Source organism: Daphnia pulicaria, chromosome 6 (genome assembly GCF_021234035.1).
Source record: "Daphnia pulicaria isolate SC F1-1A chromosome 6, SC_F0-13Bv2, whole genome shotgun sequence".
NCBI classification, from domain to species: domain Eukaryota; kingdom Metazoa; phylum Arthropoda; class Branchiopoda; order Diplostraca; family Daphniidae; genus Daphnia; species Daphnia pulicaria.
The window spans coordinates 2,364,519-2,391,078 of record NC_060918.1 but is presented as its reverse complement, the minus strand read 5'-3'; the positions used below and the strand labels follow the sequence as shown (position 1 = coordinate 2,391,078).

The 26,560-nt window shown below is 40.3% G+C and overlaps 4 protein-coding genes, 2 long non-coding RNA genes and 1 pseudogene across 6 annotated transcripts; 4 read left to right on the top strand and 3 right to left on the bottom strand.

The window, feature by feature from the left end:
* Positions 1-1,715: 1,715 nt before the first annotated feature.
* LOC124343948 lies at positions 1,716-2,137 on the bottom strand. Its single transcript, XR_006919470.1, has 3 exons — positions 2,066-2,137; positions 1,885-1,981; positions 1,716-1,801 (listed from the first exon to the last, which is right to left on the bottom strand). It is a non-coding gene; the product is annotated as an uncharacterized LOC124343948 (long non-coding RNA).
* Positions 2,138-2,212: 75 nt separating this feature from the next.
* Positions 2,213-3,538, top strand: LOC124343947. Its single transcript, XM_046797325.1, has one exon. It carries the CDS (start codon positions 2,243-2,245, stop codon positions 3,065-3,067), a length of 825 nt encoding a protein of 274 aa, XP_046653281.1. The 5' UTR covers positions 2,213-2,242; the 3' UTR covers positions 3,068-3,538.
* A 2,128-nt stretch (positions 3,539-5,666) lies between these two features.
* Positions 5,667-11,947, top strand: LOC124344481 (centromere-associated protein E-like). The gene is made up of 11 exons (XM_046798029.1): positions 5,667-5,759; positions 5,832-6,535; positions 6,599-6,918; positions 7,000-7,197; positions 7,259-7,391; positions 7,521-7,909; positions 7,980-8,189; positions 8,259-8,378; positions 8,444-8,550; positions 8,615-9,020; positions 9,083-11,947. The coding sequence occupies exons 2-11, from the start codon at positions 5,842-5,844 to the stop codon at positions 11,945-11,947; spliced, it is 5,442 nt and encodes a 1,813-aa protein (XP_046653985.1). The 5' UTR covers positions 5,667-5,759; positions 5,832-5,841.
* Positions 11,908-16,546, top strand: LOC124343827 (annotated as a pseudogene).
* Positions 16,547-17,627: 1,081 nt separating this feature from the next.
* LOC124343708 lies at positions 17,628-19,061 on the bottom strand. Its single transcript, XM_046797150.1, has 4 exons — positions 18,955-19,061; positions 18,122-18,862; positions 17,881-18,062; positions 17,628-17,810 (listed from the first exon to the last, which is right to left on the bottom strand). The coding sequence occupies exons 2-4, from the start codon at positions 18,853-18,855 to the stop codon at positions 17,692-17,694; spliced, it is 1,035 nt and encodes a 344-aa protein (XP_046653106.1). The 5' UTR covers positions 18,856-18,862; positions 18,955-19,061; the 3' UTR covers positions 17,628-17,691.
* A 1,676-nt stretch (positions 19,062-20,737) lies between these two features.
* On the bottom strand, positions 20,738-23,667 carry LOC124343789 (myophilin-like). Its single transcript, XM_046797272.1, has 4 exons — positions 23,496-23,667; positions 21,736-21,872; positions 21,453-21,657; positions 20,738-21,348 (listed from the first exon to the last, which is right to left on the bottom strand). Exons 1-4 carry the CDS (start codon positions 23,544-23,546, stop codon positions 21,178-21,180), a joined length of 564 nt encoding a protein of 187 aa, XP_046653228.1. The 5' UTR covers positions 23,547-23,667; the 3' UTR covers positions 20,738-21,177.
* A 1,098-nt stretch (positions 23,668-24,765) lies between these two features.
* LOC124343938 lies at positions 24,766-26,131 on the top strand. The gene is made up of 2 exons (XR_006919461.1): positions 24,766-25,623; positions 25,685-26,131. It is a non-coding gene; the product is annotated as an uncharacterized LOC124343938 (long non-coding RNA).
* The last annotated feature ends 429 nt before the right edge of the window (positions 26,132-26,560 follow it).

Sequence of the window (26,560 nt, the reverse complement as noted above, 5' to 3'; positions counted from 1 at the left end):
GGACCGTTAAACCCTTCCCCCTCGTCTACGCATCGATTCGTAATGGGAATCGTCACCTTCAACGCTACATACCATTACCAGCATCTTGAACGTCAATTTTCCGTTCCGTCGGTTGATGAGATATTTAACGAGGTTGCCACCTTGGCTGCTGCTGTGCATCTGCCTGCGATATTCTTTTCACTTTCCACCCAAAATCTCCCCGGCCATCGATTCAATGTTATGCTTATTGCTCGCCGTGATTCGTCATTTTTTATCGAGAAAATCATCGAAATAGAAATCCCTAAAATTTTATCCAAAAAGATAGAAATTGAAATCGTGGAAATTCAATGCCAAATAAATGACTATATTTTCACCCAAAAGCTGACGACTCTCGTTCCCGCTAGAATTTGTGTACTTTCCCCTAGTGATATATACGCTTGAGAGTGTGAAACTAGAAAGTAAAAGGTGCAATGGCCCGATTGCCATCAATCGAATACGCAAGCGCGCACTTCAGAAACCGCCTTTTTCTTGATAACATCCGCTGGACGCGGAACATCTTGAGACTTTGTATCCAGAAGGTAAAAGAGAAGCTGACCGCGCCTGTATAGGTCTTTATTTCCTGGTTCGACGTCTAGTCCACTCGACCGTTGGTTATATCCGGAAATCTCATCTTTTTGTTTTATCAAAGTCTTTGCCTCTTTAGTGTGAAATTACGGCGATGAAAACAGCGCGTTTTCTAATTGTCATCGTCGTGTTGCTGATCACCTCATCAGGTAAAATGAAAATCAATAAAATTGGTTGAACTTTGCAAGATATTTTAAGTTTATTTAATTTCCTCTAAATTAAAGCATCTTAAGTAAAACTATTCATCATAACTGAGTACTGCATCAATAAAAATAGATTTTCTTTCTGGTTTTAATTCACTGTGCCGTTTCGTGTATTGGGTTGTAATCCAGATGAAAAAGCTACTGTAACCATATACTTGCGTGTTTCTGACACGTGTCATTACCGTTGCTACTATACAAGAGGACAAATCGAAAAAAAAATACTGTCGCATAGGCTATGTGTACTTCCCATCTGTACACATAAAAAAAACCCTGTCAAATATTTATGCTATAAAAAGTGATTTGTTTTAAAAAGCCACGGTACAAACATACGTAGTCTGGAATCCCATACCGGCTTGACGCGCTAGCGTGCAGATTGTAAAAAAAAAATCGACTCGATTATAAAAGAATAAACGTTTAGATTAAAAAAAAAAAGAGAAAAAAACCTTTTCGTAATAATTTTGCTATATACAGGCGGCACTGACCATGTTGCAACACCCGAGTCGGCCGCGGGCTTCGCCAGCAACTCTACTATTACAGTCTCACCGCTCCCGAAGGTATACTCGACACGTAGTCACGTACTTCAATATTCTTTACGGCGGCTTCTGTATGTCTTCGCCAACTTTCAATGGTCTTCTGATTGTTAATACTTGTCAAGCATCGGTATTGTCGATCAGGATTGTCGACAAGAGTTTTTTTTTTCATTTTAATATTTCTTCTAAAAAGGAACAAGAGTTTTTTTAACATTAGTTTCTGACATTTTGGCTGCCACAAAATGTATGATAGAAAAATATTATAAAATATTATAAATGGGGAGAAGAAAAAAAACTAGACAATAAAGAAATTGCGTAACAGAGAAGCTAGAGTGTGCTGTCTGTATTCCCACGCGTCTCGTTGCTTGCATGTTCCGTCATCCAATCTTTTATTTATCCAACCTAATTCACTGCGAGTGGCATCAATCCTTTGAGAGTAGGCGGCATTGTTCGCTTCCAGAGTTTCTAACCCAAGAAAAAAACCCACCCTCAACGTTAAAACAATATTGGCTAAGAAAACAAAATCGCCTTCTTATAATACAATAGACCCAAGACTCGATGGATCTGTTTTCAAATAGCCGGATGTTCCGCTATTTTGACAATGAGCTCCAGAACTTGTTCACTCGCCTTGGGATCGATTAATTCCTAGTTGGGAAAATATTATGGCGACAATGAAATATGATGGCGCTTTTAAAATATTCAACGTGAGAATAAAAACACTCCAGATACCATTGCGTCGAGTACAGCGCTTCTCCCGCCTTGCGAGTCTAGTGCTTCATGGTTTTTCTCTAGCGGTGCCTTTTGGGATACAAAAAAAAAAAGAGTGAAGAAAGAGCCTTTATTGACGTTCGAGATTCATAGTCGAGATGACCCGGAGACAAGAGAAACGACGTACCCGATGACAAAATGACCATTCTTTCGAACGTAACTAGTGCCGACGTCGATATCTCACCTCTTCCTTCATTGGAGACGACTTTCCAGCGATGGAGGGACGTCCTGTTCGCCTCCACCGTTCCTAAAGAGCCTCGACTTTTTCACCCGCAACTGGAGGTTTCGGAGAATAATAAACAAACCGGGGAATCAAAGATGGAACAAAGTGTCCAAGGGCGATATGGGTCCTCATCAAATCTAATCAATCAGCCAGAGCAGCTCCGATCAGAAAAGAATTTTGAAGAACGACTCAACGAAATCGAAGAAGAGCTGAAAAAGTTGACGAAATTCAGCCGCATGATGCCGCTTAAATTGAAATACCTGGCCAACAGAGCAGGCCACCAGCAACAAGAAAAACGAACCAAAGCAAAGACGACCAAAATATTCTTGAAGAATTTGGCTTCTCAAAATCAAAGTGGCGCGCTGGATGATTCAACGCCAGTCACTAAAAGTCATCCCAAGTTCCTGTACCATAAAGTGCACAATACCACTAGTCAACCCGGGCCAAGTAGTCTGCTGGGGCCGAATTTCTGGAAGAAAATTGCTTCGCTAAAACACAATGGTAGCAATCCGACATCTAGACGCAATTCTTTCGTCGCTGTTTCAATATCACCCCCGACCAGTGACAAATCGAAGCGTGACGAACCGTTAATTGGAAATGGACAGCATGAGCAAAGGATACTAGCAACGGAGCAGGTAAAACTGGAATTTACGAAACCCTGTAAGAAAATTCACAACATCCGGAAGCAAAATAAACAGCGAACAGCAGTCATCAAATCGTCTGCTATTAACAACGAATAATTGGCTAATGATAGACCGGGAAAAAGTTATTCAATCGTCATAACGACATATAATATTTTATCCTTAATGGGATTTATTCTTTCCATGATTGAAAATATTGGACAGTTATTGAACCATCATGCACAATTTTATTGTCCTGAAAACAATACAGGTCTGAATCGTCATTATTTAGTTTTTGCGCAGATATAAAACAGTTTCGCACTTTATCAAATTTTACTATTTGTCGTTCACTTACCGCGGTGTGCATCTCGTAGCTATAAACACGTGAAAGATACACGTAAATAAACTTGTTGTCCATTTCTAGCTGTATACAGTTTTTTTTTTCATGTTAATGATTTATGTACCGCGATTGTTGCATTCAGAACGATTCAGAAATGCGAAATTTGACATAATTTGCATTTTTCCTGTTGCTGCTATTAACATGTCCCAGAGATGTATAAATAGAAAAATGAACAATGTATTCAACGAATCATTACATCAATTGATGTAATTCAGTTTTCATAATTCCGCAGGTGCATGCGATACCTACAGTGTGCAATCTAGATATGAAGCCACTGCACATCTCTTAGCATTACCCCTTAAGACATCATGTTTTTTTTAGTTTAAATAAGGTGCTTGTTCGGCGTGATTAATTCCTCATCTGATGGGAATTCTTTCGTTGGGAATCAACCGGCCGTTTCCTATCAGGGTAATTCATTTAACCGGAATGATCCGCGATAAGCACTAAAGCGTAAAATAATTGGATGAAATTCTTTATGTTTATAGCAATCCGGTAAGGGATTTGAATAAGCTAGATAATAATAGTGCAAGCGGCAACCATCAATACTTTCCTTCAAATAAGAAAACACAATCACATCAACTCATGTACTAGTGTTAAGTGCACATTGTTCATTTTTCTAAAGTCATCTATGGTATAAGTTAATAGCAGTAAAAGGAAAAAATGCAAATTATGTGCCAGTTGTCATATGCCAGTATGTTATTGGCTTTGTCACGGATAGGGGCTTTTAGGTTGAGATTTGGAGCTGACATAATTTGCCTTGTTACTGTTGCTGCTATCAACTTATTCTAGATATGTAAATATAGAAAAATGAACAATGTCTACAACGGAGTAGTCCATCGATTGGTGCAGTAAAGATTATAGTTTCACAGGTGCACATAAATAAACGTAATATGCCCTCTAGTTAACAAGTCAATGCACTTTTGACGGTAATAATATATAAGAAGGCACACGATAGAAAATTAAAATATGATTGAATATCGTCAATGTTCATCTTCCGGTAAATTGAATTTCTTTCCCTGTTTGATCCAAGGTGCACTTGCATGACAACTTGATTTTCACGTGTGGAAATACTATTCAATTTCCCTATTTGAGGGAGATCCATGTTAATCGTTATCTTACGTCTTACGTACAATTATTAAAATTAGATTTCATCTAAATATAGTCCACTGGAAAAGTATTTACATATTTACATAAGTATTACAAAGGTAACAATTGACACACGGAAACTATTAATGTGCATTTACGGAATTTCGAAAGTCCTATAACACCAAATCATGTACTAGTGCCTTGCGGACATTGTTCCTTTATCTAAAGTCAAATATCCGACATAATTAAGTATTGTATAGACTTTAAATGGATGCTTATTTACTAATACCATTTTTAACCCTTTACCAATCTGCTGTTAGTATTTAAATTGACGATTATGTACTATTTGACTGAATATGGGTGGATACTTATCTTAATAACGAGTAACCTGAGCCCCGTTCAAATCCGGGGAACTTTGGTCTAGAGTAAAGTCAGACCCTTTTGCTATTCGCTTTTCTGTAGCTTAATCATCTGCCCGTAATAGAATTTATCGTGGGAAATCTGCCCGGTACTTGAAGATTTCGTCATCACGGAGATGCTATAGACATCTGGTGGTGATGCTAATTGTTGCGTCATCAAAGATTGCGTCATCACGGCGACGACATCTGGTGGTGATTTGTTTGGGCATGTTTGGGCATGTTCCATAAAAGCTTTTGGGGGAGGAGCCTGTGTTGACACATTGTTGACACAGACACAGGCTCCTCCCCCAAAAATGTCCGTGACATGAATAAGCCCCTCCCCCAAAAGCTTGTTCTTTTATTATATATGGATTGATCCTTTACACAACCAATCTGGGTGTTACCGGTAACACGTAATTCCAGAAGAGTTAATTTAATTTAATTTAATTTTAATCATCATTTTCCAGGTAATAAATTTTATTAAAAATTCCTGTAGGGGTCTGTAAGTTTAAATCCACATAATAAGTTACTACGCCAGATCATTCGCAATATTGATGTTCGTCTCGTTGACAAGATGTGCATTAATGAGCACATAAACTCCCCAACGATTAAAAATTTTTAATAATAATAATAACCCTATCTTTGAACTCTTTCTCTTTAGTCTTGAGCAGTTTTGATTGTCGACGACTCGACGTACGATTACGATTACGAATTCAAACAAATTTGAATTTCCGATTTTTTATTTTTAAATCTTTTAACCTGGCAACGACGCATAACATAAAATGGTTGGCAACGTTGTTAACGTCAAAGTCAGATTTGAAAATCAACTTTCCTGAACGGCTTTAAATTTTTTAATGTCGAATTACGAAAAGTTAGTTTTAATTAAGAATAAAGGCCAGACCGCAAAAGTGAGAGTGAAATTCTTTTTGTAAGTGGTTTTTGATTTGTTATAATTATAAATGATCACCAATAGTTAAATGATAAATTTTTTTATTGACAGTTCCTAAAAAATGGCAGACAAAATCCAAGTGGCCGTTCGAGTTCGGCCAGTATTATTTCAAAAGAAAGATGTCGAAATTCATTGGTCTTGGTCAGAAGGTGTGGTATTTCAGTGTGAACCTGGTACCCCAAAGAGAATTGGAAACCCCTACTTATTTGACCAAGTTTTTGGAACAGAAACTCAAAATTATCAAATTTTTACTAAATTGGTTCAGCCCCTTATTGATTCTGCTATGAATGGGTTTAATGTAACAGTTTTGGCATATGGGCAAACAGCATCTGGTAAAACATATACTATGATGGGCAGCCAAAAAGAGCTTGGTATTGTTCAATTGGCTGTTAATAGAATCTTTACTCTCATCGAGCAGTATCCTGAACGAGCCTTCTTACTTAGATGCTCTTACATTGAAATCTACAACGAAACCATTTCTGATCTCCTCTCTTCAAACCCACAAAAGCTAAAAGTACAAGAACTGGCAGAAGGTCATGTGGTGGTCCACAATTTGATTGAGACTAATGTGAACACCCCTGATGCTGTTCTCAAGCTAATGCAACAGGGTAACAAACAGCGAAAAGTAGGAGGAACAAGTGTGAATGAAAGAAGCTCTAGATCTCATACTATCTTCAGAATAATTGTGGAAAGTTTACCTCGTGATGAAGCTGATCGCTCTGATGCTGCTGTCATAGTATCACATATCAACTTGGGTATGATATTTTCTAATATTTTTTTACATTCATTCAAAGTTAAAGAGTTTTTTTTCCCCATAGTTGATCTTGCTGGTTCTGAAAAAGCTTCCCAGACCAACGCCACTGGCGATCGCTTTCGAGAAGGCTGTGCTATTAATACAAGTCTATCTGCCTTGAGTTTGGTAATCAAGCAGCTAAGTGAAGGCGAAGGGTTTGTTAACTTTCGTGATAGCAAGCTAACCCATATTTTACGTGCATCACTGGGTGGGAATGCTCGTACTGCCATCATTTGTAATGTTACTCCCACAGTCCTGGAAGAGACATCCTCAACTCTAAAGTTTGCTTGTAGTGCAAAAGCTGTACAGAACCAGCCTCAAGTAAACGAAGTTCTCTCCGATCAGGTGTGTTAACAAAAAACAATTTTAAGTTTTAACAGTTCACCATAAGTAACTTTTTAACATAAATATTTTTTTAAAAATCAGGCCCTATTACGCAAGTACAACAACTACATCAAAGATTTAGAGAAGAAACTGAAGGAGAAGGAACTGGAAAAGAAGCCTGAAGCAATAGAAGAAATGCGACGACTTCTTCAGGAGAAAGATATGAAAATCAATGAGCTGAAAGAACAGCTTGTCGTTTCGAGTGACGTAGTATCCGGACGAGCAGAAAGTAGTCTTACGGTAAATAATATTATTTGATAGAACGACTCGTAACTAATTTTTCCTTTCATCAACTTCACAGAGTGCCCAGCGAAGTTTGCGGCGAATGACATGGGGAGGTAATCGTTTGAAGCAAGAATTAAATTTGCTCGGTCCAGCAGTTTTTGAAGTGAACACACCCCCGGTTCCATGTTCGGAAAAAGTTTCACGAACAGGTGATTTATTTATTTTTTCTTTACCTTACATGGAAGTATCTTTTATCTTCCCTGTTTTGGCTGTTAAATGAAGTGTGAATATTTTTATTTTCATTTAAAAATAATTTATTTCTTTTTTTCATTTTGTAGTTGCACAAGTATTTGCAAGTCGCCAGCGCACCAGCAACACCAGACGCTCTGAAACGCTTGATGAGGTAGCCCTAGAACTCGAGGACCTTGACTCGGAGATATTTTTGCCAGCTGAAATGGTCTTCAGTAAAGACTACAATCCTATTGCTAAAGTAGACGTAGCAACAATGACAGATGTCAGAGAATCGCCTTTCAAACAGCCTGCCGTGCCTTCTACCCCTGTTCCAGTTTTGCGTGAGCAATTACAGCGAATGCGCATGTCGTTATTTAATAAGGAACAAGAAAGTGAAACTCTGAGAGAAGAATTAGAAGACTTGAAGAATTTTACACGATTAGAGCAGGATATTGGCGTTCATGCACTAGCTACAGCTAAAAGCGTTGATTCCCCGGTATTTATTTCAATCTCGCATTATTTGTCAACCACCTTAATCAATCATATATTTTATTTCTCCTGTACAGGAATCGGCCGATAAGTTACATCGAGCTCTGCAGACGGCGAATGACATGGAAGTGTTGTACTTGGATACACACCGTAAGCTAAGCGAACTCAAAACGGAATTTCAAACCAAAGAAGCCGAACACGAAAGTGAAATCCACGCGATGCAATCTGACCATAAACTGCAAATCGAAACCAAGCTCACCGAAAAGAAGCGTCTCGCCAAAGAACTGGTGAGAATAGAATGTCTTCCTTACAGCCGATGCATCAGTAATTGAGTTTGATATGTTAATTTTTCTCAGGCTGATCTCAAGGATAAATTCGAGCGATTAGAAAAAGATCATTCCGAATCAGATACTCATCTTCTAGTAATTAGTGAACGACATGCTAAGCGAGAAGCTGATCTTCGCGAGACTCTTCAAGTATTAAAATCAAATGTCTATTATTGAATTTTTATTTTATCATTGTTATTCTTTCTTATTTGTAGGAAGCGTGGGGACAGTTGGAGCTTCTTGGTCAAGATCCAAACGCAATTAAAGAAAACTATAATTCCAAGCAGAAGCTAACGCAAGTGGAGCAAGAACTTCTCGAAATGTAATATTGAATTATTCGTTTAATCTCTTTTCAACTTGATGGTAAAGTGTTTTATTATTTACAGGCAAAAGTTCAATAGTGATGCTCAATCTCGAATTGCTTCGCTTACGGAAGAGTTGCGACAATTTAAAGAATCTGCTGTGCCAGTACCGCAAGCCTCAGTTAAAGGCGACGATGACAGGCATAATAGTTCTCTGATCGGAATGTGCATGGCAGATGAATTGCGCGATGTTTTTATGAACCAAGACTGTTCTTTCGCTCCTCGCTCTATCAACCGAACCCGCAAACGTCCTAGTTCAATTTTGTCTGTTGCGCTGGCAAAGATGGATCAGTCAGTATGCATGTTGGACTCTACCGAACACGAAATGGAACCCAGCAAAAAGACCCGACTATCGATACAGTCAGACGTGTCTGAAGAATTGGATATATCAGAAGTCAAGGAGATTCGCGAATATCTCGTTGAATTACAGGTATATAATTGTTTTCGTTTATTACATATTACTTTTGCTGATCCGTTTCGTATTCATTGTAGTCTGTGCTGGTACGTTACGAAGAAGATTACGAAATTCTCAGTCAAGAAAAAGAACAACTGAACAGCCAACTTCTCAACGCCCAAACCGAAATAGAAAGCCTTCGTGAAGAGAAAAACAAAGTCGAGCAAGTAGGGAGACTTCAAGATGAAGAAAACTTTGCTAAAAAATCAGACACTTCAGAAGAAATGTTGGATTCCAGTTGCTTCGTTGGCGAACCGTCGATTTCAACTTCCGTAATCGATATGGAACAGTCGTGCGAGTCAGACGATCAGTTCCTTAGTTTACGGGATCAGTTTACAGACACGCGTGGATCGTCCATTTCCACCGAAATTTCAGAAGCTGCAGCACAAAGAAAAGAAAAAGTAGAACATTCCAACAAAATCAAGCAGTTAGAAGAAGAATTGGTCCAACTGACTGCGAGACTTGAACTACTTCAACAAGATGTCGAAGAAAAGACTTCTGCGATAGAAGAGAAACAACGTTCCATTGAAGCTGCCCAATCGACTATAGAGGTTCTGGAGCAACGAGACGGAGAACGGCAGAATTTACTATCAATTCTCGACAAATTGAATGAAAAAATGCGTTTATTAAGTGAGGATTCTACTTTGGTGACCAAAGAGTTAGAAACAGCCCGCCAAACTCTTGAAGAAATCCGTGCTGAAGCTCGTGCATTATTCGTCGCAAAGGAACTCTTGGAATCTCGACTTGAAAAAGCAAACGAAGAGCTCGAAGCCGCCCGTACTGGATTCGATTCAGTGGATCGAGTAGCTCCTCCAAGCCAGGTGGATCAAGAAGCTAATGTGAGGTATGAAAAAACTCTTGAGGATCTCAACCTTGCTCACGATCGCGTCAAAGCACTGGAATCTGAGTTAGAACTCAAGACAACTGAACTCAACGCCGCTCTAAACGCTATCCAGCAAGCTCGCTCGAAAGAAGATGAACTGGAAGAGAGTTACGTGGAAAAAAATCAACTTGAAGAGCTTGTTGAAAAATTAACTAGTCAACTCGACGGTCTGCAAGATGATTTAGATTTGAAAATTCAAGAACTCAATGAAGTCCAAGGAGCTAAACAAGAGGTTCTTCTCCGAAATGAAGTGTTGGACGCAGATGTTGAACAAAAGAAGCTTGAGATCAATCAAGCACAAGCAGAATTGGTCGAGGTGCGCTTGAAACTTGAGGCTACTGGTGCTGAACTTGAAAGAGCCAAGCAGGATCTCCTAGAAAGCTGTGCAAGAACTGAAGAACTCGTTCGTATGAACGAACAGTTAGAAAGGGAGAAGAAAGACGCTGTTGCCTCGAAGGAGACGATTGAAGAGGAGCTTCGAATCAACGCTGATGCAGCCTTGGAGAAAGCTCGACTATCAATGGATGCAGTACACCGTAATGATTCTGAAGTGCATGCACTACAGGATTCACTGGACAAAACTCGAGCTCAAGCTCAACACCTCCAGTCGTCTAATGAAGAACTTTTGAGTGAATTGAATCTGGCCAAGACAAAAATTGACGATCTTTACAACGATTTACAGTCAGCGAATGCTGCTCTTTCTGCTCTCAACGAAGAAGCTGCTTCAAGAAATCAAGATTATTCAGCTGAATTGGACAGGAAGACGCAAGCTATCCAACAATTGGAAGTCACTCTTAAAGAAACTAACCTTCAATTAACTGAGCTCCAGTCTATACAAGAAGTCGTTCAAACTGAACTCAATGAATCGAAAAGACGAATTCTTGACCTGGAAGAAAATTTGGAATGGGAATGCGACGTTCGTGTAGCAGTTCAACGTGCTGCCGCAGAAACCGCTTCCGTTGCTGCTGTGGCGCTTCGCGCGAATGTTGAGGAAAAGGAGAAAATTTACCGAGAACTTCTTGAATATCGTGAAAGAGTCGCTAGGCTAACTCTGGAACTAAGTCATTCCACTTCCGCATTGGAATCCGCAAAAGCCGAAGTACTTCAGCTGGAGAATTCTAGCCGCACTGAGCGAGTGCCGCGCGAAGAGCTTCATGCGTTAACTTCAGAACTAAAGGAGGCACTTCAACGAGTGTTTCAGTTGGAAGAGTCACTAGAAGAAAAATCGACACAGTTAAACGTCTCCTACCAGAAACTGGAAGCGGCTCAAGCTAGGATTCGCGCTCTGGAACAAAGTGAAGTAGCTGTCTTAAATCAAGCAGAATCTTTCGAGTGCACTATTAAAGACCTATCAGCTAAAAATGTGAGCCTCAATGAAATAGTTGCCCAATTCCAGTCTGATCTTCAGTCAAAGGAAGCTGAGCTGATTAACCTTCGCTCGATGACGCAAAATATCGCTCTACTTGAATCCCGTTTACAAGATGTAGGTGGTGAAACAGCCCAAATGTCTCGTATCATCGATGAAAAAACGGAGGAAATCGCGCGCTTAGAAGGAGAACTGGCTCGACACGAGCGGCAACGGGAGCTGGACGAAATCCGGATTTCTCTCCAATCTATGCAAAGTGTCAACGATGACTTGGTCGCGAAGCTGAGCGACAAAGAAAACCTTAATGTCGATTTGCGTAAAAATCTGGAGAACAGCACCCAAAGATTTGACTTGTTGCATTCAAAACTGGAATCAGTTCAGTCGGAGAAATCGTCTCTAGCAGAGCGCGTTCGTTTGTTGGAATCACAATTGGAATGCCAAGAACAAGAAATTGGAGACCTCCGGCAGGGACTCAGTGAGGTACACAATGAGCGTGGATTATCAACTCAACTAAAACAACGTCTCAATTCATTGCAAGCTCAATACGACGACGCCGTCAGTCAGTGCCAGCAACTAGCAACCAGCAACCTCGTGAACGCCGATCAGGCGATCCGAAAGTTTATTTTCAACAATATTCGGCCTAAGCGGCCTTAGGTTCATGTTGATTTAAATTGTTATCGAAGGAAATTTTTCAAGCTTTAAATGGGTTCTGTCGAAATCCCTCTTCGGGATACCGACGAGGTAAATAATTTCATTGATTACTGCCTTATCAATTTTACAGCCAACATTCTATCACGTCATTTATACATGTTATTGATGATATGTTTACCTTGTTGAATAGGTCATTGAGCTGTTCTTTGATCAACTTCCTGATGGGGATGAAGTCATCCAGATTCTCAAGTCAAGAACATGCCCAAATTTATATTTGGGTTACTCTGGCGGTAATATAACTACTTGAATTTCATATGTTCTGTTGTAATCTAATTCTTGTACTTCTGATCGAAGGTGGAGTATAACAACCAAAACAAGATTGCAGATTTTGTTAAGGTGTTAGAGGCATCACGTACAGAGTCAAATATGAACTATAAAGATTCAGAAAAGGATCAAATGAAGGCTCTTGATACTTTAGCTGCTCACTATGTCCAACAAGAAAAATTGAGAAAAAAATAAGGACAAAAAGCGTGAACTTTTCACTAAAGCAACACACCTCTACACAACTGCTGACAAAATCATCATGTATGATCAGGTAAAATATACTTCTGTATTTGTAATTAATGTGCTTCTCATAATGTATTTCTTTAATATGCAGAACCATCTGCTAGGCCGTGCCTATCTCTGTTTGTTGGAGGGTGATAAAATGGATCAAGCTGATGCTCAGTTCAACTTTGTATTGAACCAGTCTCCAGATAACATTCCTTCTCTTCTGGGAAAAGCCTGCATCTGCTAATGCAACCTGTCCAGCTGGTATTTGAAATTGTGAAGTCTCTTTAAGTTCAATATTTAACCTGAATTTATTGTTTCAGGTGTGCGATTGGGTATGGGTCATTGTTTCCTCAAACTGGGCAATGCTGACAAAGCAAGGTTGGCGTTTGAAAGAGCTCTTGATTTGGACCCAAAATGTGTGGGAGCTTTGGTTGGAATGGCTATTCTGGAGTTGAACTTGCAAGAATCAGATTCAATTCGCAACGGCGTTCAGCTCTTATCTCGAGCTTACGCAGTAGACTCAAGTAATCCTATGGTTCTTAACCATCTTGCAAACCATTTCTTCTTCAAAAAGGTAAATTCTTCAACTTCAACAGACAATAAACTACTCATGTTATTTCAATTTAAATTCTGCAGGATTACTCTAAAGTTCAGCATTTGGCGCTCCATGCTTTTCACAACACTGAAAATGAGGCAATGCGAGCTGAATCGTGCTACCAAATGGCTAGAGCTTTCCATGTTCAAGGCGATTACGATCAAGCGTTTCAATATTATTATCAGGTACAAAAGCAGGTAGACCTTGTTAAGCATTATACTAACGACATGCTTTCCCTTAGGCTACTCAATTTGCATCCACAAATTTCATCTTGCCACACTTTGGTCTTGGCCAGATGTATATTTACCGTGGAGATACGGAAAACACCGCGCAATGTTTCGAGCGAGTGCTTAAAGCTCAGCCGGGTAATTACGAAACAATGAAAATTCTTGGCTCATTGTACGCAGCTTCTAGTAGTCAGTCGAAGAGGGATATTGCCAAGACTCATCTCAAGAAGGTTCCTCAGTATTTCAATTTTTGACCTGAACATTTCAAAAAAATTTAAATCGTGTTAAAGGTTACGGAGCAATTTCCCGATGACGTTGAAGCATGGATTGAGCTTGCACAGATTTTAGAGCAATCTGACTTGCAGGGCTCCCTGTCAGCTTATTCCACTGCAATGAAAATTCTTAAAGAAAAAGTCCAGGCAGATATTCCTCCTGAGATTCTTAACAATGTCGGAGCTTTATATTATAGGTAATTGAACAATTAAAAATTTGTGAGCTTACTTTTAACACATTCATTTCTGATTTTACCAAAGATTGGGAAACTTGGAGGAGTCAAGAAAATATTATGAGCAGTCAATCGAGCGTGCCAAATCGGATGCTGAGCAAGAGACCCCCGCGGAGAACTCTGAGCAGGAACCACAGGTGGAAAATGCTATTTGCGTTACGACAAACTATAACTTGGGTCGAATTTATGAGGGGCTGTTCTTGTGTGACAAAGCAGAGAAAAACTATAAGGATACCCTTAAAGGTAATGTTTCTATTTATCGTTATTTCTGCAGGATTGTTTAATAATACAGATTTTCTTGTTCAGAACATCCTAACTATGTGGACTGTTATCTGAGGCTTGGTTGCATGGCACGAGACCGCGGTCAAATTTATGAAGCGTCAGATTGGTTTAAGGAAGCCCTTCAGATCAATAACGAACATCCAGATGCCTGGTCTCTTATTGGCAACCTTCATCTTGCTAAAATGGAATGGGGACCTGGCCAAAAGAAATTCGAGCGCATCCTTAAAGTAAATATTTTGTGGTTTTTAGTATGTAACAAGTTACTTTTTTAAACCGAGAAAAACTTGTCTCATCACTCTAGCAACCTGCTACTGCCACCGATTCATACTCGTTGATTGCGCTTGGTAACGTCTGGCTCCAAACTCTGCACGTACCTACAAGAGACAAGGAAAAGGAAAAACGACATCAAGACCGCGCACTTACACTGTACAAGACAGTTCTGAAGAATGACCATCGTAATATTTGGGCTGCGAATGGTATCGGCTGTGTGCTAGCTCACAAAGGCTGTATTCCTGAAGCCCGTGATATCTTTGCATCAGTAAGTGAATTCTTGTGATTCCCCCTCGATTATTTCACGTAATCGGAACAATTTTTTTTTTTTTTTTTTTTTTTTTTAAGGTTCGTGAAGCTATTGCCGATTTTTCTGATGTATGGTTGAACATCGCTCATATCTATGTCGAGCAAAAGCAGTATGTTTCGGCCATTCAGATGTACGAAAACTGCATCCGCAAATTTTTCCGACATCCGCATGTTGAAATTCTTCAGTACTTGTCACGCGCACACTTTCGTGCCGGTAAACTCCACGAAGCAAAACTATCCCTACTTAAAGCCCAGCACGTCGCTCCACACGATACGGTTCTCCTGTTTAACACGGCTCTCGTGCTGCAACGACTGGCAACCCAAATTCTCAAGGATGAGAAGTCGGATCTGCAAACGGTGTTACAGGCTGTCAGTGAACTCCAGCTATCGCACAAATTCTTCCAGTGGCTTTCTGTCAATGGCGATCGCATGCGCTATGATTTGGCTTTTGCTGCTGCTGAAGCAAGACATTGTGGAGATCTTCTCTCTCAGGTAAATTGATCTTTTATCGTGTTAATTAAGCGTAGTTGTAAACTGAATTATTTTCCAAAGGCACTATATCATGTGGCGCGCGCTCGCAGTCTTGCAGAGGAAGAGAAGCGCATGAGGAAGAAACAGGAAGAAGAGAGAGAGGCGTTCCGTACGAAGCAGCGCGAGGAACAGCATAGACTTGAAGAAAGTCGTAGACAAGAGCAAGAGAAACTACTCAAGTTGCGCGAAGAGTTCATTGAAAAAACCAAGAAAAACGACTCAATTTAACGAGATGCCATCAGAAAAAGCCGAAAAGGGCAAGAAGGTACTGAGACTTGATTATTGTAAATAGAGAAAACGTTTATAAATCTTCCCTTTTGTAATATTTTAGAGTCGCAAGAAGAAGGATGACGAAGATGGATTCGTTACGGACGGTAGTGATCGCATTCAAAGTGGCGATGAGGGTGCTGGTCCGCCATCAAAGAAACGTAAGGCAGAACGGAAACCGCGCCAGACTGAGACTAAGTCACGGAAGAAAGGAAAAAGCGGCGAAGAACGGGGACGGACGAAAGAGAAGAAAGGTCGAAGTGAAGGCAGAGGAGCCAAGAAGGGAAGTGGGAAAAAGTCATCTAACGATGTCGACGATGGGCTTAGTTCAAAGCAGAAAAGCAAAGTTGTATCTAAAGCCATTGTTTCCTCCTCGGATGATGATTCGTCGGAAGAAGGTGGTAAACTGCGCATCGCTAGCGGGTGAGTAACATTTGAATTTATAATAAAATCGATAGCTCCTAATAAGCAGAAGAATTTATTTCACCGACCCCAATTACTTTTGTTTTCAGTGGAGAGGAAAGTGGTGGTGAAGGAGCTGGAACTAGCCGACGAAGGAGAATTGCTTCCGGATCAGAAAAGAGCTTCAGCGGTCGGTCTGTCTCTCGTTCTCCAGCAAAATCGCGATCTCCGTCCGGGTCTCGATCTGGCTCGGGTTCTCGTTCGGGATCAGGATCTCGTTCACGTTCACGTTCCTCTGGACGATCGAATTCAAGATCTAAATCGCGATCCGGATCCAAATCGCGTTCGCGTTCAAATTCCCGATCGAAATCTAGGTCCAAATCCCGTTCCAAATCACGATCCAAATCCCGCTCTAAATCCCGCTCTAAATCCCGCTCTGTCAGCCGATCATCCCGTTCTTCGCGTTCTTCTCGGTCGTCACGTTTCAGGTCAAAATCGAAATCCGGTTCACGTTCGCGGTCAACATCTCGCTCGAAATCTGGATCTCGTTCAAAAACACCAAAATCTGGCTCTGATGATTCGGATTAAAAACCTTTGTTCATGTAACACTAAAACCTTGAGAAATTCGACAAATAAACCTCTTCCTTTCTTTCGCAGTTTAATTACGAAACCGTTAACTTTTTTAAGAGTTTATTTAGATTTTTCAAATGCAAAATTCATCAACTGTCGTACGACACTGAATGAATGACAAATACAGTACAGAAAGAAAAATTAATAGTTAGTAAGTATAACGCGCCAAATATTCTGAAATTTAAAAATAAGTTATGCCGAACTTCCCGTATCATCATAAGGGAATGAATAATCAATATTGCACTCTGATACTCATTCAGCTTATCCAATATCCACCTTTCTTTTTTCATACACGAATAATTTAAATATTTTGATTTTTAGCCTATTAGCGTCTCAGCAATCAAATTAAAAATTATTAGATTGAAATCTACTTTAAAAAATAAAATAGCTTGTCCAAGGATTTGAACCACTGACGGGGACCCTCGATGGGCTATTTTCGTAAACTCCTCGAGGAAATTGAAATAATAGAAAATTAACAGGAAAACTAGGAAATACTTTAGATTAGAAATGATGAAAATTTTTCAATCATGCAATGATGAATTCGAAGACAAGCTCATGCTCTTTCAGAGCGTTGAGAGACTGGTTGTAGCACTTAAGCACTACGTCTGGGTCCTCCTGCAATTTTTTCGGGCCTAATAGGCTCCCGCTTCACTCTCAACGGGCGGTCCCCTTTATACAGCTAACTACAGGGTTATAACTTATTTATTATAGACCCAAGCAGCGCCGTTCATGGAAGGGGAACATAAGTGATCACATTTAGTCACTATACCATTCATCACATGTGTGATGAATGGTTAATTGTCTTGTATGCCGACGCCCTAACCACTAGACCATGGGCGTATTATTATTTTCTAGTTTTTCGATCTATACTTTTTTGCTTTTGCCCTTTCCATTTTCTCGAACTCTAGGAATTCAAAGAAACAGTCTAACGCTGTATAAATGAGAAACTGAGTCTAAATCAAATAAAAAATATTCTAGATTCAAAAATGAAAACATTTAAAAACTCGATACTCGATATTTTTTTCGAATCGATTCTTAAAACTAGCAGACGACACAATTGCTATGATACTCCAGCGTTGCCTTAGCTCTAAATAACTTAATCAATGCTGTTAATTTGTAATTCAGTCAAGTGTATTCGTATTCTTTGAGTTTGAGATTGTTAAATATGGTTTCATCATCAGTCAATAATTCCAGTAAATTTGTCGAGAACTTCGCGAGCCATGTCTCCAATGGGGTACTCGTATTCACGTATGTTGTTTTCGTCGAAGACGGGCGTCTTGTTAAAATGTAGATCCACTTCATATTCATAGTAATTTTTTTAATGCTTCATTACAATGTTTTAGTGCCAAATATGAAGTTAAGTTACGGTAATAGCGATGGCTCGTAAGCAAGTGAAGAGCATCGTAACTGCGCCAGTCAAACTTTGGGTTGTAATAAATTTGCATTGAAACATTTACTGCAGCTCCAAAATCGCCCTTTACTCGATGAATTAACTCTGGTTTTCGATGCAGGATTTCAGTAGTGGGTTGTTCTCCAGCGTTGTAGTACCTAATGTGAACACCATTAATTCGTCATTTCAACCGCAATAATGTAAACGATCGGTTTACCACTTGTCCGATCGGTAATCCCTATAAGAGTCGAGCCAAAGTGGAAGAAAACGGGCGTCCTTGTGTGCGGTTATAACTTGAGTTCCCATGAATTGATTTTCATCCCAGTTTATGACAAACTCAAATTTGCGATACTTATCCAAGGAACGAATTACGTAAGCATCGTTGTCAACATAGATTCCTCCATATTTCATTAAAACATGTATTCGGCCAATATCACTTCCGTGGTAAAAGCGCCATCCTTCATTCAATTTTTGACCGAAGATTTCAGCGGGAGCTTCAAGAAAGAACACTTTAATCCGTGACCATAGATCCTCGTCCTGTTTAACCAAGCCCCAGTACTTCCCTGTGAATTGAACATCCTCCACATCGGTGTGAAAGAAAAACTGATCCGGTTTGTGATTGCGCATGGCAGCTAGCAGCACCATGTAATTGACAAAATTCAACTCGAATGTTTGGAAGCGGATGAAGTGTATAATGTTGGGTACAATAAAATGCTCGGCACCTGTCACATTATCGAAATTGTCGAATATTGACTTGTGTGATTCCGTATCGACAGGCTTCTTTTCGGCGCGTTTCTTTTCAGCGATAGCTGACGTGTACAGTTGTCCAACAGCAGGCGCAGAGATTTTTACAGGATTTGTGAAATAGATTGTTGTAAAGAAGATGGTGGCGATAAATAAAAATACATACAGGCTACGGGATTTGAAAAATTTCGGGGAAGTTAAAACCATTTTCCATCTGAAAATGTATTCGTTATTCGTTAAGAATTGTTTTAAACAATTTTTATGAGAAAAAGAATCTAACCACTCTAACCACTGAGTTGAGCTAACCGATTTGAAGTACCCTACGACGGAGAGTATCTCGTCTGAATGCGTACTAAATGTTTACATAAGACATGTTATCATCGTTATCATGCTGCATACGCTCCAAGTGGATTTGCAAGAACAAATTTTTCTTTAAAGTTAAAAGTATAACATAAGTTTGTGTTCTATTTAGCACAACCGAAGCACTGAATCAACACCCCATCTTAGTTATTTGCGGTTCCTCGGCTGATTATGAGAATTTATGTACTAAAACTAGTGCCTTTAAAGAATTTAACTTAAACTCTACCGGTACCAGTACTCTACCGGAGTCCATGACCAAACTGCACGTCCCGTTTCTCCCACGGCATACAAAGCACGAATTTTATCTATATAAGTACGCCTGATAAGGATTGCTGTTCATCTGTTTTTGGTGACGTTTATTAACGTGCACTCTACTGGCATTTCAAGAGCACACTTTCTGTCTCACTAACTTTAAGAAAGTTCTACATTACTCAGAACCATTCAAGCTTTAATTCTAAAATCGATTACATTAAAATAACGAACTTTTTTTCGTGAAATATAATGAATTCCCTTTAAACTAGTGATCCAGAATGATATAGCTAGAATCATTCCGTAAAAAACTTGGGCCATTTGCGGCAACAATTGGAAAAACATTTGTATAATTTTTCTTTGCAATTGTTGAATAGCAGGAATAGTCAGTAGATAGACTGTACTCAAGCGTGTATAGTCTTAGGCAGTCTTTGTAACTCCTTTATGTAGACTCGGAAAAATGAAGAACACAGCGCAGGAGATCAATCGTCGTATTTTCGCGAATATTTAAATGTTCCACGTCATGATCTCAATTTTTTTTTTCGCAAATCAAATCAGCGGAATTTAATTATTAATGTTCAAAAGAATGTATCGCGATAAATTTAATTTTAATGTTTATATCGACGATTTGAAATCATGGATTGAAGGTAGTGAGGTACTCGAAGAGCAAAAAGTCGTTCGACTTTTTGTCGACTAGTGCGCACCGTAGTGGTGGTTACTTGGACTACTGCTGATACTGAGACCACAATCCACATCATATGAAACCCACCGGTTCCCCGTGCATCTATTCTGTTTGTTTATAGCGGAGGAAGAAGCGGAAACGCAATTTTTTCACATAGATTGTGGTTGGTCATAGAAGGACTGAATAAACGAGACCACAACTTCTGCGTGAGGGGGATGAGGTTTCATATATGTACATATATAAATATTTGATGCTTCCCCGCCGGATCAATGTCCACCAGCAGGCCAGCAGGTCCGGCTGAGCCGATGAAAATTTGGTTGCTTTTATACTTGATGCGTACACGCAGTTGAAAACAGAATTCAAAAAAGTCTCGCCCGATTAATCCACATATTAATCCATCATCCAATCCACCATCATCCAAGCGTTGTCAAAACAAACCCACGAGACCTAAGATGATCTCGCACAGATCATCATCGAAAAGCCTGCGAAGTGACTTATTTGGCGGCGGCCAGCGAAGAGCCATACTGGCCTCTCATGCCGGCCAGCTGGTGGTTGAGGCCGTCCAGCTGGGCGTTGATTTAAAAAAAAAATTTAAATTCAAAATTCAAGGGAATAATGGCAGAATTAACCGGCCGGAGGCAGATGGGCTTGTTCGACGTTTTATGTAGTAACGTTGTTCCCAATCATAAAGTCCACTATACAATGAGACAGCAACTCATTTGAAATAAGACTCTGAATTCAACCAAAAGTTATGGCGGTTCATTCAAAAATTCGAACCAGAAAACCAGTATGTCAAACTACAGGGAAGCTCTGTATAATTTCGGTTACATGTCAATCATTGCCATATAATATATTATTGGGAAAAAGAAGAGATTGGTTAGGACAATTTCCTTGGAATGCTGTTTGGAATGCCCCCGCGACAACATCATCAAGACAACAACAATTTGTGTGCGCTTCTCGTTAATTTTTATCTTCAAAATAGAAATTTTGCGTCAAAATAAAAAAAAGGCTTCATATAATAGCGAATAGGCGTTTTTTTTTTTGCAATTTTGCAATTTTGGAATTTCAATTCGATTTTCAGTTTTTTGTTCCGTCCATTTTATTGTTTTCCGTTTTTTTGACAGTGATGCTGGAATTTTTGTTTTGCTTTGCAATGCTTTCTTTATTCCCCCCCATGGCGTTTTCTTCTTCATCTTCTTCTTCGGGAAAATAATAAGTTGACACTGGGGTTATGTGCTTTACATGTGCCGAGTGTTGCCGAAGTTGAGGCCACTTTGATTGGCTCCCTTGTTGGATCCGTACTGGAGGGAGATGACAGTGTCGCCGGCCCTCAGCTGCTCCTCTGAGAATTGGCGTTCATTCTTCTCGGCTTCCTTGGGGCCGATTGAGGGTTGACCATATTTGGAAGCCTGCGTGACACGAGAATTATGATAGGTATATTTATTCCATCTCACTTGTGGGCATTGCTGGGTATACTACGTGTGTAGTATTGATTAGAATATAGCTAGTATACCTTGCGACCGAGAGCCTGGAGGCAGATGACGACAGAGTTCAGGTTCTGCCTCTCCCACAGATCGACGGTCTGGAAGAGCTCCTGCGATGGGACGCCGAAAGTTTTGGCGGCTTCCAAGAATGAATTAATGTTCTCCATGCACTTGAAGGCCATTTTGCTCTCCTGGACGCGCTTGATAATCCCCGGTTGCATCACGTTGGCCAATCTGTAGGTGTTATTTTTTTTTAAATATAGAGATGATTTCATGGACTAATCTATACACAACAACAATCTTATATTATACTTGCAAAGGAGCGTTCCGTCACGCAAGTGTTGGTAAATGTTATCGGGATCGCCGGAGGTGTTATCAGGCTCTCCGGTCAGTTCACGAATCCATTCCAGAACCTCTTGTGCGTGCTCTTCACTGTACTTGCTGTTGATCTGTCAGGAAAAGGTGAACAAAAATGAATTGTGATGTATTGACATTAGAGTTTGTAATTGACAGTTTTATCGTTTAACTCTAAAGGGCATTCACGTCAAACGGGTTTATATAGTTAATATCCAGGATATTTGTTGATCCTTGGAATCTCTATTTGTATTTGCGCTTACGTATTTTAAAGGAATGAAAATCTTTAAGTAGAATCGAGAATCGACTGCGCGTGAATAAATAAATTTCTAATGCAATCAGCCCTGCGAGTATATATAATTGAGCTTTTTCTTTGTTATACACTGCCGTTATTATAATCTCGGTTTGGCTGTTCTTGATTTGGCTGAGAATGAAAAATAAAAGTGAGAGACTGGAATGGGGGGGAAAAAAATTAGGTTACATTTCAATAGCCGACGCCGAGCCCCAGCACGTAACGATTTCCATTGACCGAAAAAGGGGCGTCGTGACCGTTATTGGCGTGACCAAATAAGGGTTAGATGACTGTCGAGAAATATGTGTGCGCTGTGTGTGTGTGTTTGTTAGCTTGTTCCATTTAATATGTTGAGAATATCCTATATAACGCTTACATTCGTTTGTCGCTGTCTGGCTGAAATACCCTTTTGGAATGTTATTAGACTAACGCCATTATTTCTAATAGTACTATACTTCTGTATGTATTTTTTACATGTTTGCCGGTAGGCAATAGCGTCTCTCTTTCTTTTGAAATTTCGTAATTGAATTTTATTCTTTTTTCTTTCAACATTATATTTCGAGCTGAAGGCTATATACATTTAAATTCCTTTGAATGTTGAGACGATAGACAAAACAAAAAACCGGCCGACGCGCCTGTTTTTTTTGTTCGTGAGAAATGCACAGCGGAGAAAAAACACTTGCCGGATATACATACGTGACGTATATATATGCATAGCTAAGTAGCATAGCAGCACTCAAAGAAAAATAAAAATAAATAAAAAAAGGCTCGGTATATCACGCTGAAAGCCAACCCCATAAACTCTAATAAAACACGATATCTTCTCTAGCGCCCAACATCCGGTGCAATTCTCTGCGGTGAACTGTGCAACAACCAGCAACAACAATGAGAAGTAAATTTATTACAAAAAAAAAAAATTGCGCAACCATATCTTGTGATATTCTTTTTTTTTTTAAATTTGTCCATATGTCTATACAAGGGGGGAACTAACCTACATGTTTGTTCCCTGCTGTGGTCGTTGACACGGGAGTTAGTCTATACACCACACCGCATACGTGTGCGCAACACTGATAATGGCGTTATCCGAAACCTTCCCAAATGCTCACAGACACACTCACGTCACATCCAATACATATAGCAGCAGGTAATAATACTACAGAAAGGGAACTTTATCATCTTGACAACTTACGGTGGAATTATTTCGCAGTTGAGATTAAATGGATCAGAGAATGAAATGCCGTCTTTTACAAAGTGACACTTTTAAGCCAAAGACGATAATTGTTGTGAAATGACTATAAAGATCATTTCACTATCATTTCTGCTCTAATCCAGTAAAATTTCACTTTCGAAATGCCAGCAGATTCAAATAAATAATTTAACCGCGCAAAAATAATTTGAAAAACAATTCAAGTGATTTAGTTTTTACCTTGGCTTGAGCTTCTGCGGCGAAACCGGATTTAGTGGCTCGGATGGACATGGTTGAGTCAGTGTATATGGCTGATGTGCTGAGGGATTTGAAGAATTGGTTATATATACTTCACCAAAGAGCGGGCAATATACAGTTCGATCGTGAGCGGCTGGCAGCTAGCGACTGAAGTCCCGACCCACAGTGCACTCTCCCTTTAGTATGGTAACTTTGGTTTCACTGGGTGGTGGTGGTGGTGGATGGGTGGGTGGTGGTGAGCAAGGGGGAGGCAACATTTTATGCCGCAATAGCGACGACAACCAAAATTTTTTTCTTCTTTTCAGAAAATCAGAAAAAATGGGCAAAGTTGCTGTGCTGTTGTGTCTCGGCGGTTTTTCGAGTTTTTCTTTCGGTGGATATCCGCCGGTTTCAACAACCGCACCGGTTGTTGCTGCTGCTGCTGCTGCCGTCGCGGGTGATATCATCAATAAGAATGTTGTCGCCGCTTATTGGTTAAAGTGTGACATCACTCTATCGCAATTTTGTCGAAACAAAACGCCTCTCCCCCGGCGACAATCGAAATGGAAAAATAAAAAAAAGATGAACTTTTTTTTAAAAATGAACGTTGTTCTTTCTTTCAGCCGCGATTAGTCAGCGTCATATTTAGTCCTCCCGTTTAGATATATGGTATTTCATCCGGACAGAGAGATGAGCAGAGAGTATCGTTAAAAACACCACACCTTCCTTCTTATTATGCTAATTTCCGTAATGTACCTTTACATAAGCCGGTCGAACGATTTGTCATTATTCTTTACTCCCCCCCTACACGTCAAACGATCATCTATTTTACCTGATTTGGGAAAAATAAACGACAGAGACAAATGAGGCAGTTGCTGCAACCCGCTGGGCCGGAGAGCATGCAGCAGTATACATTTCCTGTGTAAATAACAAAAGAAGCGCAAGTGTAATATAATAACCACAGCAAACCAGGGCGATAAATAGTCGAACAAATCGTCTTTTTCGCTCATCACATGCCAAATATTTATTCCATATCCAGCTCGGACGCTTTGTATTATAGTATTGATTCTGGCTTTCTTTATTCTTTTTTGGCTGTTGTGTGTCTCCCCCATCTTGTCTTATTCCTTTTTGGGGTGTGTCTTTTCCCAGTGGATGCTGGGTGATGAGATAATCGATAACGTCTACGTGCCAGACCAGCTATATTATAAGACATGGATAGAGAGAGAACAGAGAAAAAGTGATAGTCAAGCCAAAATGTTCTATCGTCCAGCAAGCTGCCCAGTTTCAAAAATGAACGGTCACTCTGGTTGCTGGAGCAGGTCTTTCAGATGGCAGCTCAGCCAAATAGAATATTTGGTGATTTTCTCGAATGAGTCACCACGCACAGCAGTTTTTGGAGGACAAGTCACCTTTGGACTAGTTGGAGGGCTTGATTTTTCTTTATTCTTTTTCTTTAAGGGTCCGCTATCTTCACGTCTTGGCCAGAATAAGGTGGGAGAGAGAGAGGACAAGGGCAGCAGCAGCATACACACGAAATGTATTCTAATAGGCAGCAGAGAGTCAAACATCTTTGAAAAAGAATAAGAGAGAAGAGGGCCAGCGACGAGCAAGCGCGAGGTTCTTCGTTTTATGGCTGGCGTCAGATGTGCATATGCATCTCTTCTCCTTCTCTCTGAAACTGCTGATGGCGACTAGAGTCAGATTGTGGCCTTATATGGTCAAGGAATATCCCCACCACCATGCACGACCATCACTTGGTTTATTCTCTACTGCTGGGCTCTGCTCTCACGGCTCGCAACGGAACCTCGTCCTATATAAATTCCCCCCACCACCACATCTCTGCTTTCCATCTTTCTCTTTCTATATACTGACATTTTTTCACTTCTTCTTCTTCGTCTTCTCATTCGTCCTTTCTCTCTTTCACTGCGCGCAGCGTTGCCACACGACTTTTTGGGGGCCACCGCCGGCTGCTGGCTGCGTGACTCGACCGTTCGACTGAATCACCTCAGATTATTCTCTGAACGTGCAACACGACATCTATACCCCAGCACCAACTCTTATATATGTTTGCTACACATCTTTCGAGCTATCGAGTCCTTTTGATGACGGTCTTTTGGCTGTTGGAGTTGATGTAACACCCACCATATTTTCTGTTGGGGAATTTCGGTTGATTCATTCATTCTTCCACACAGCTGACGGCATGTATAATAAGCAGAGCGACTACTCTATATACATTGCGGGAGTCGTTCCGAGAATTCCCGCACAATCACCTTGACGTGTTCTGGAAAATTAGTCATCGGCCAGTTATCACCTCTACCGATTTGGAGCTAACAGACGATTACCATCGCGCCCACTCGCGTGATTGGCCTGTCCGAATACAAGCAGGTGGTGGCCTCATCTTGTATCGTCTTGTATGTATACCTAATAGAAAATCGGTCGCCGTTTTTTTGTGCGTGTGTCTGGATGTTAAAGAGACATCCCAGCAGATGAAACATCGCAAACTTTCACTTCTCTGGAAAGTTCACGCTATATGTGTGATTATCTCCTTTTTGTGTCTATTTTTCTGATCGTACTGTGAATATAAGCTCCTTGTTATTGGCCGTGTTATGTAGCCTAATTGAATGTAACACGAAATCTCTTTTTTTTTTGTTGTTGCTCGGAGAAAGTGCGGAGGTTTAATCGTTTGGCATTTCTCAATCAACCGAACAAAAAATCAAGGGGGGAAATACCTATAAGGATACCAAGTAACTACACGTCGTGAGAGTCGCACGCGGATTTATTCGTTTCTTGTTTTTTCTTATCCAGCGTTCGCGCGGATGAGCGCTGAGTGGAAGGGGTTGGCTCTCTTGCTGATGCGGTGGTTGTGCATAAATCTTTACCTGAAGTGGCCAGGTAGGAATATAGAGGAGTCCTTTTTTTCCCTTACATGGGCCGGGTGTATTCATCTAGTAGAGCGTGAGTCTCTCTTGCGGGAGCCCTTGGGCGGTGCCCTGGCTGGCCGTGCGGTAAATACACGCATGACTCTCTCTCCTCTCTATCCGTTTCTTCCTATTCTTCTTAGCACCCAG

Bases quoted from the DNA above. Each gene is read 5' to 3' on its own strand.
- LOC124343947 (XM_046797325.1), top strand. From the start codon at position 2,243: ATGACCATTCTTTCGAACGTAACTAGTGCCGACGTCGATATCTCACCT.
- LOC124343789 (XM_046797272.1), bottom strand. From the start codon at position 23,546: ATGTCCATCCGAGCCACTAAATCCGGTTTCGCCGCAGAAGCTCAAGCC. The intron at 21,873-23,495 runs GTAAAAACTAAA...TTTTCCTGACAG, and splicing joins CCGCAGAAGCTCAAGCCAAG to ATCAACAGCAAGTACAGTGA. The intron at 21,658-21,735 runs GTATAATATAAG...TAACACCTACAG, and splicing joins GACGGAACGCTCCTTTGCAA to ATTGGCCAACGTGATGCAAC.
- LOC124344481 (XM_046798029.1), top strand. From the start codon at position 5,842: ATGGCAGACAAAATCCAAGTGGCCGTTCGAGTTCGGCCAGTATTATTT. The intron at 8,190-8,258 runs GTGAGAATAGAA...AATTTTTCTCAG, and splicing joins AGCGTCTCGCCAAAGAACTG to GCTGATCTCAAGGATAAATT. The intron at 9,021-9,082 runs GTATATAATTGT...TATTCATTGTAG, and splicing joins AATATCTCGTTGAATTACAG to TCTGTGCTGGTACGTTACGA.
- LOC124343708 (XM_046797150.1), bottom strand. From the start codon at position 18,855: ATGGTTTTAACTTCCCCGAAATTTTTCAAATCCCGTAGCCTGTATGTA. The intron at 18,063-18,121 runs GTAAACCGATCG...TGTTCACATTAG, and splicing joins GATTACCGATCGGACAAGTG to GTACTACAACGCTGGAGAAC. The intron at 17,811-17,880 runs GTAACTTAACTT...ATGAATATGAAG, and splicing joins TACGAGCCATCGCTATTACC to TGGATCTACATTTTAACAAG.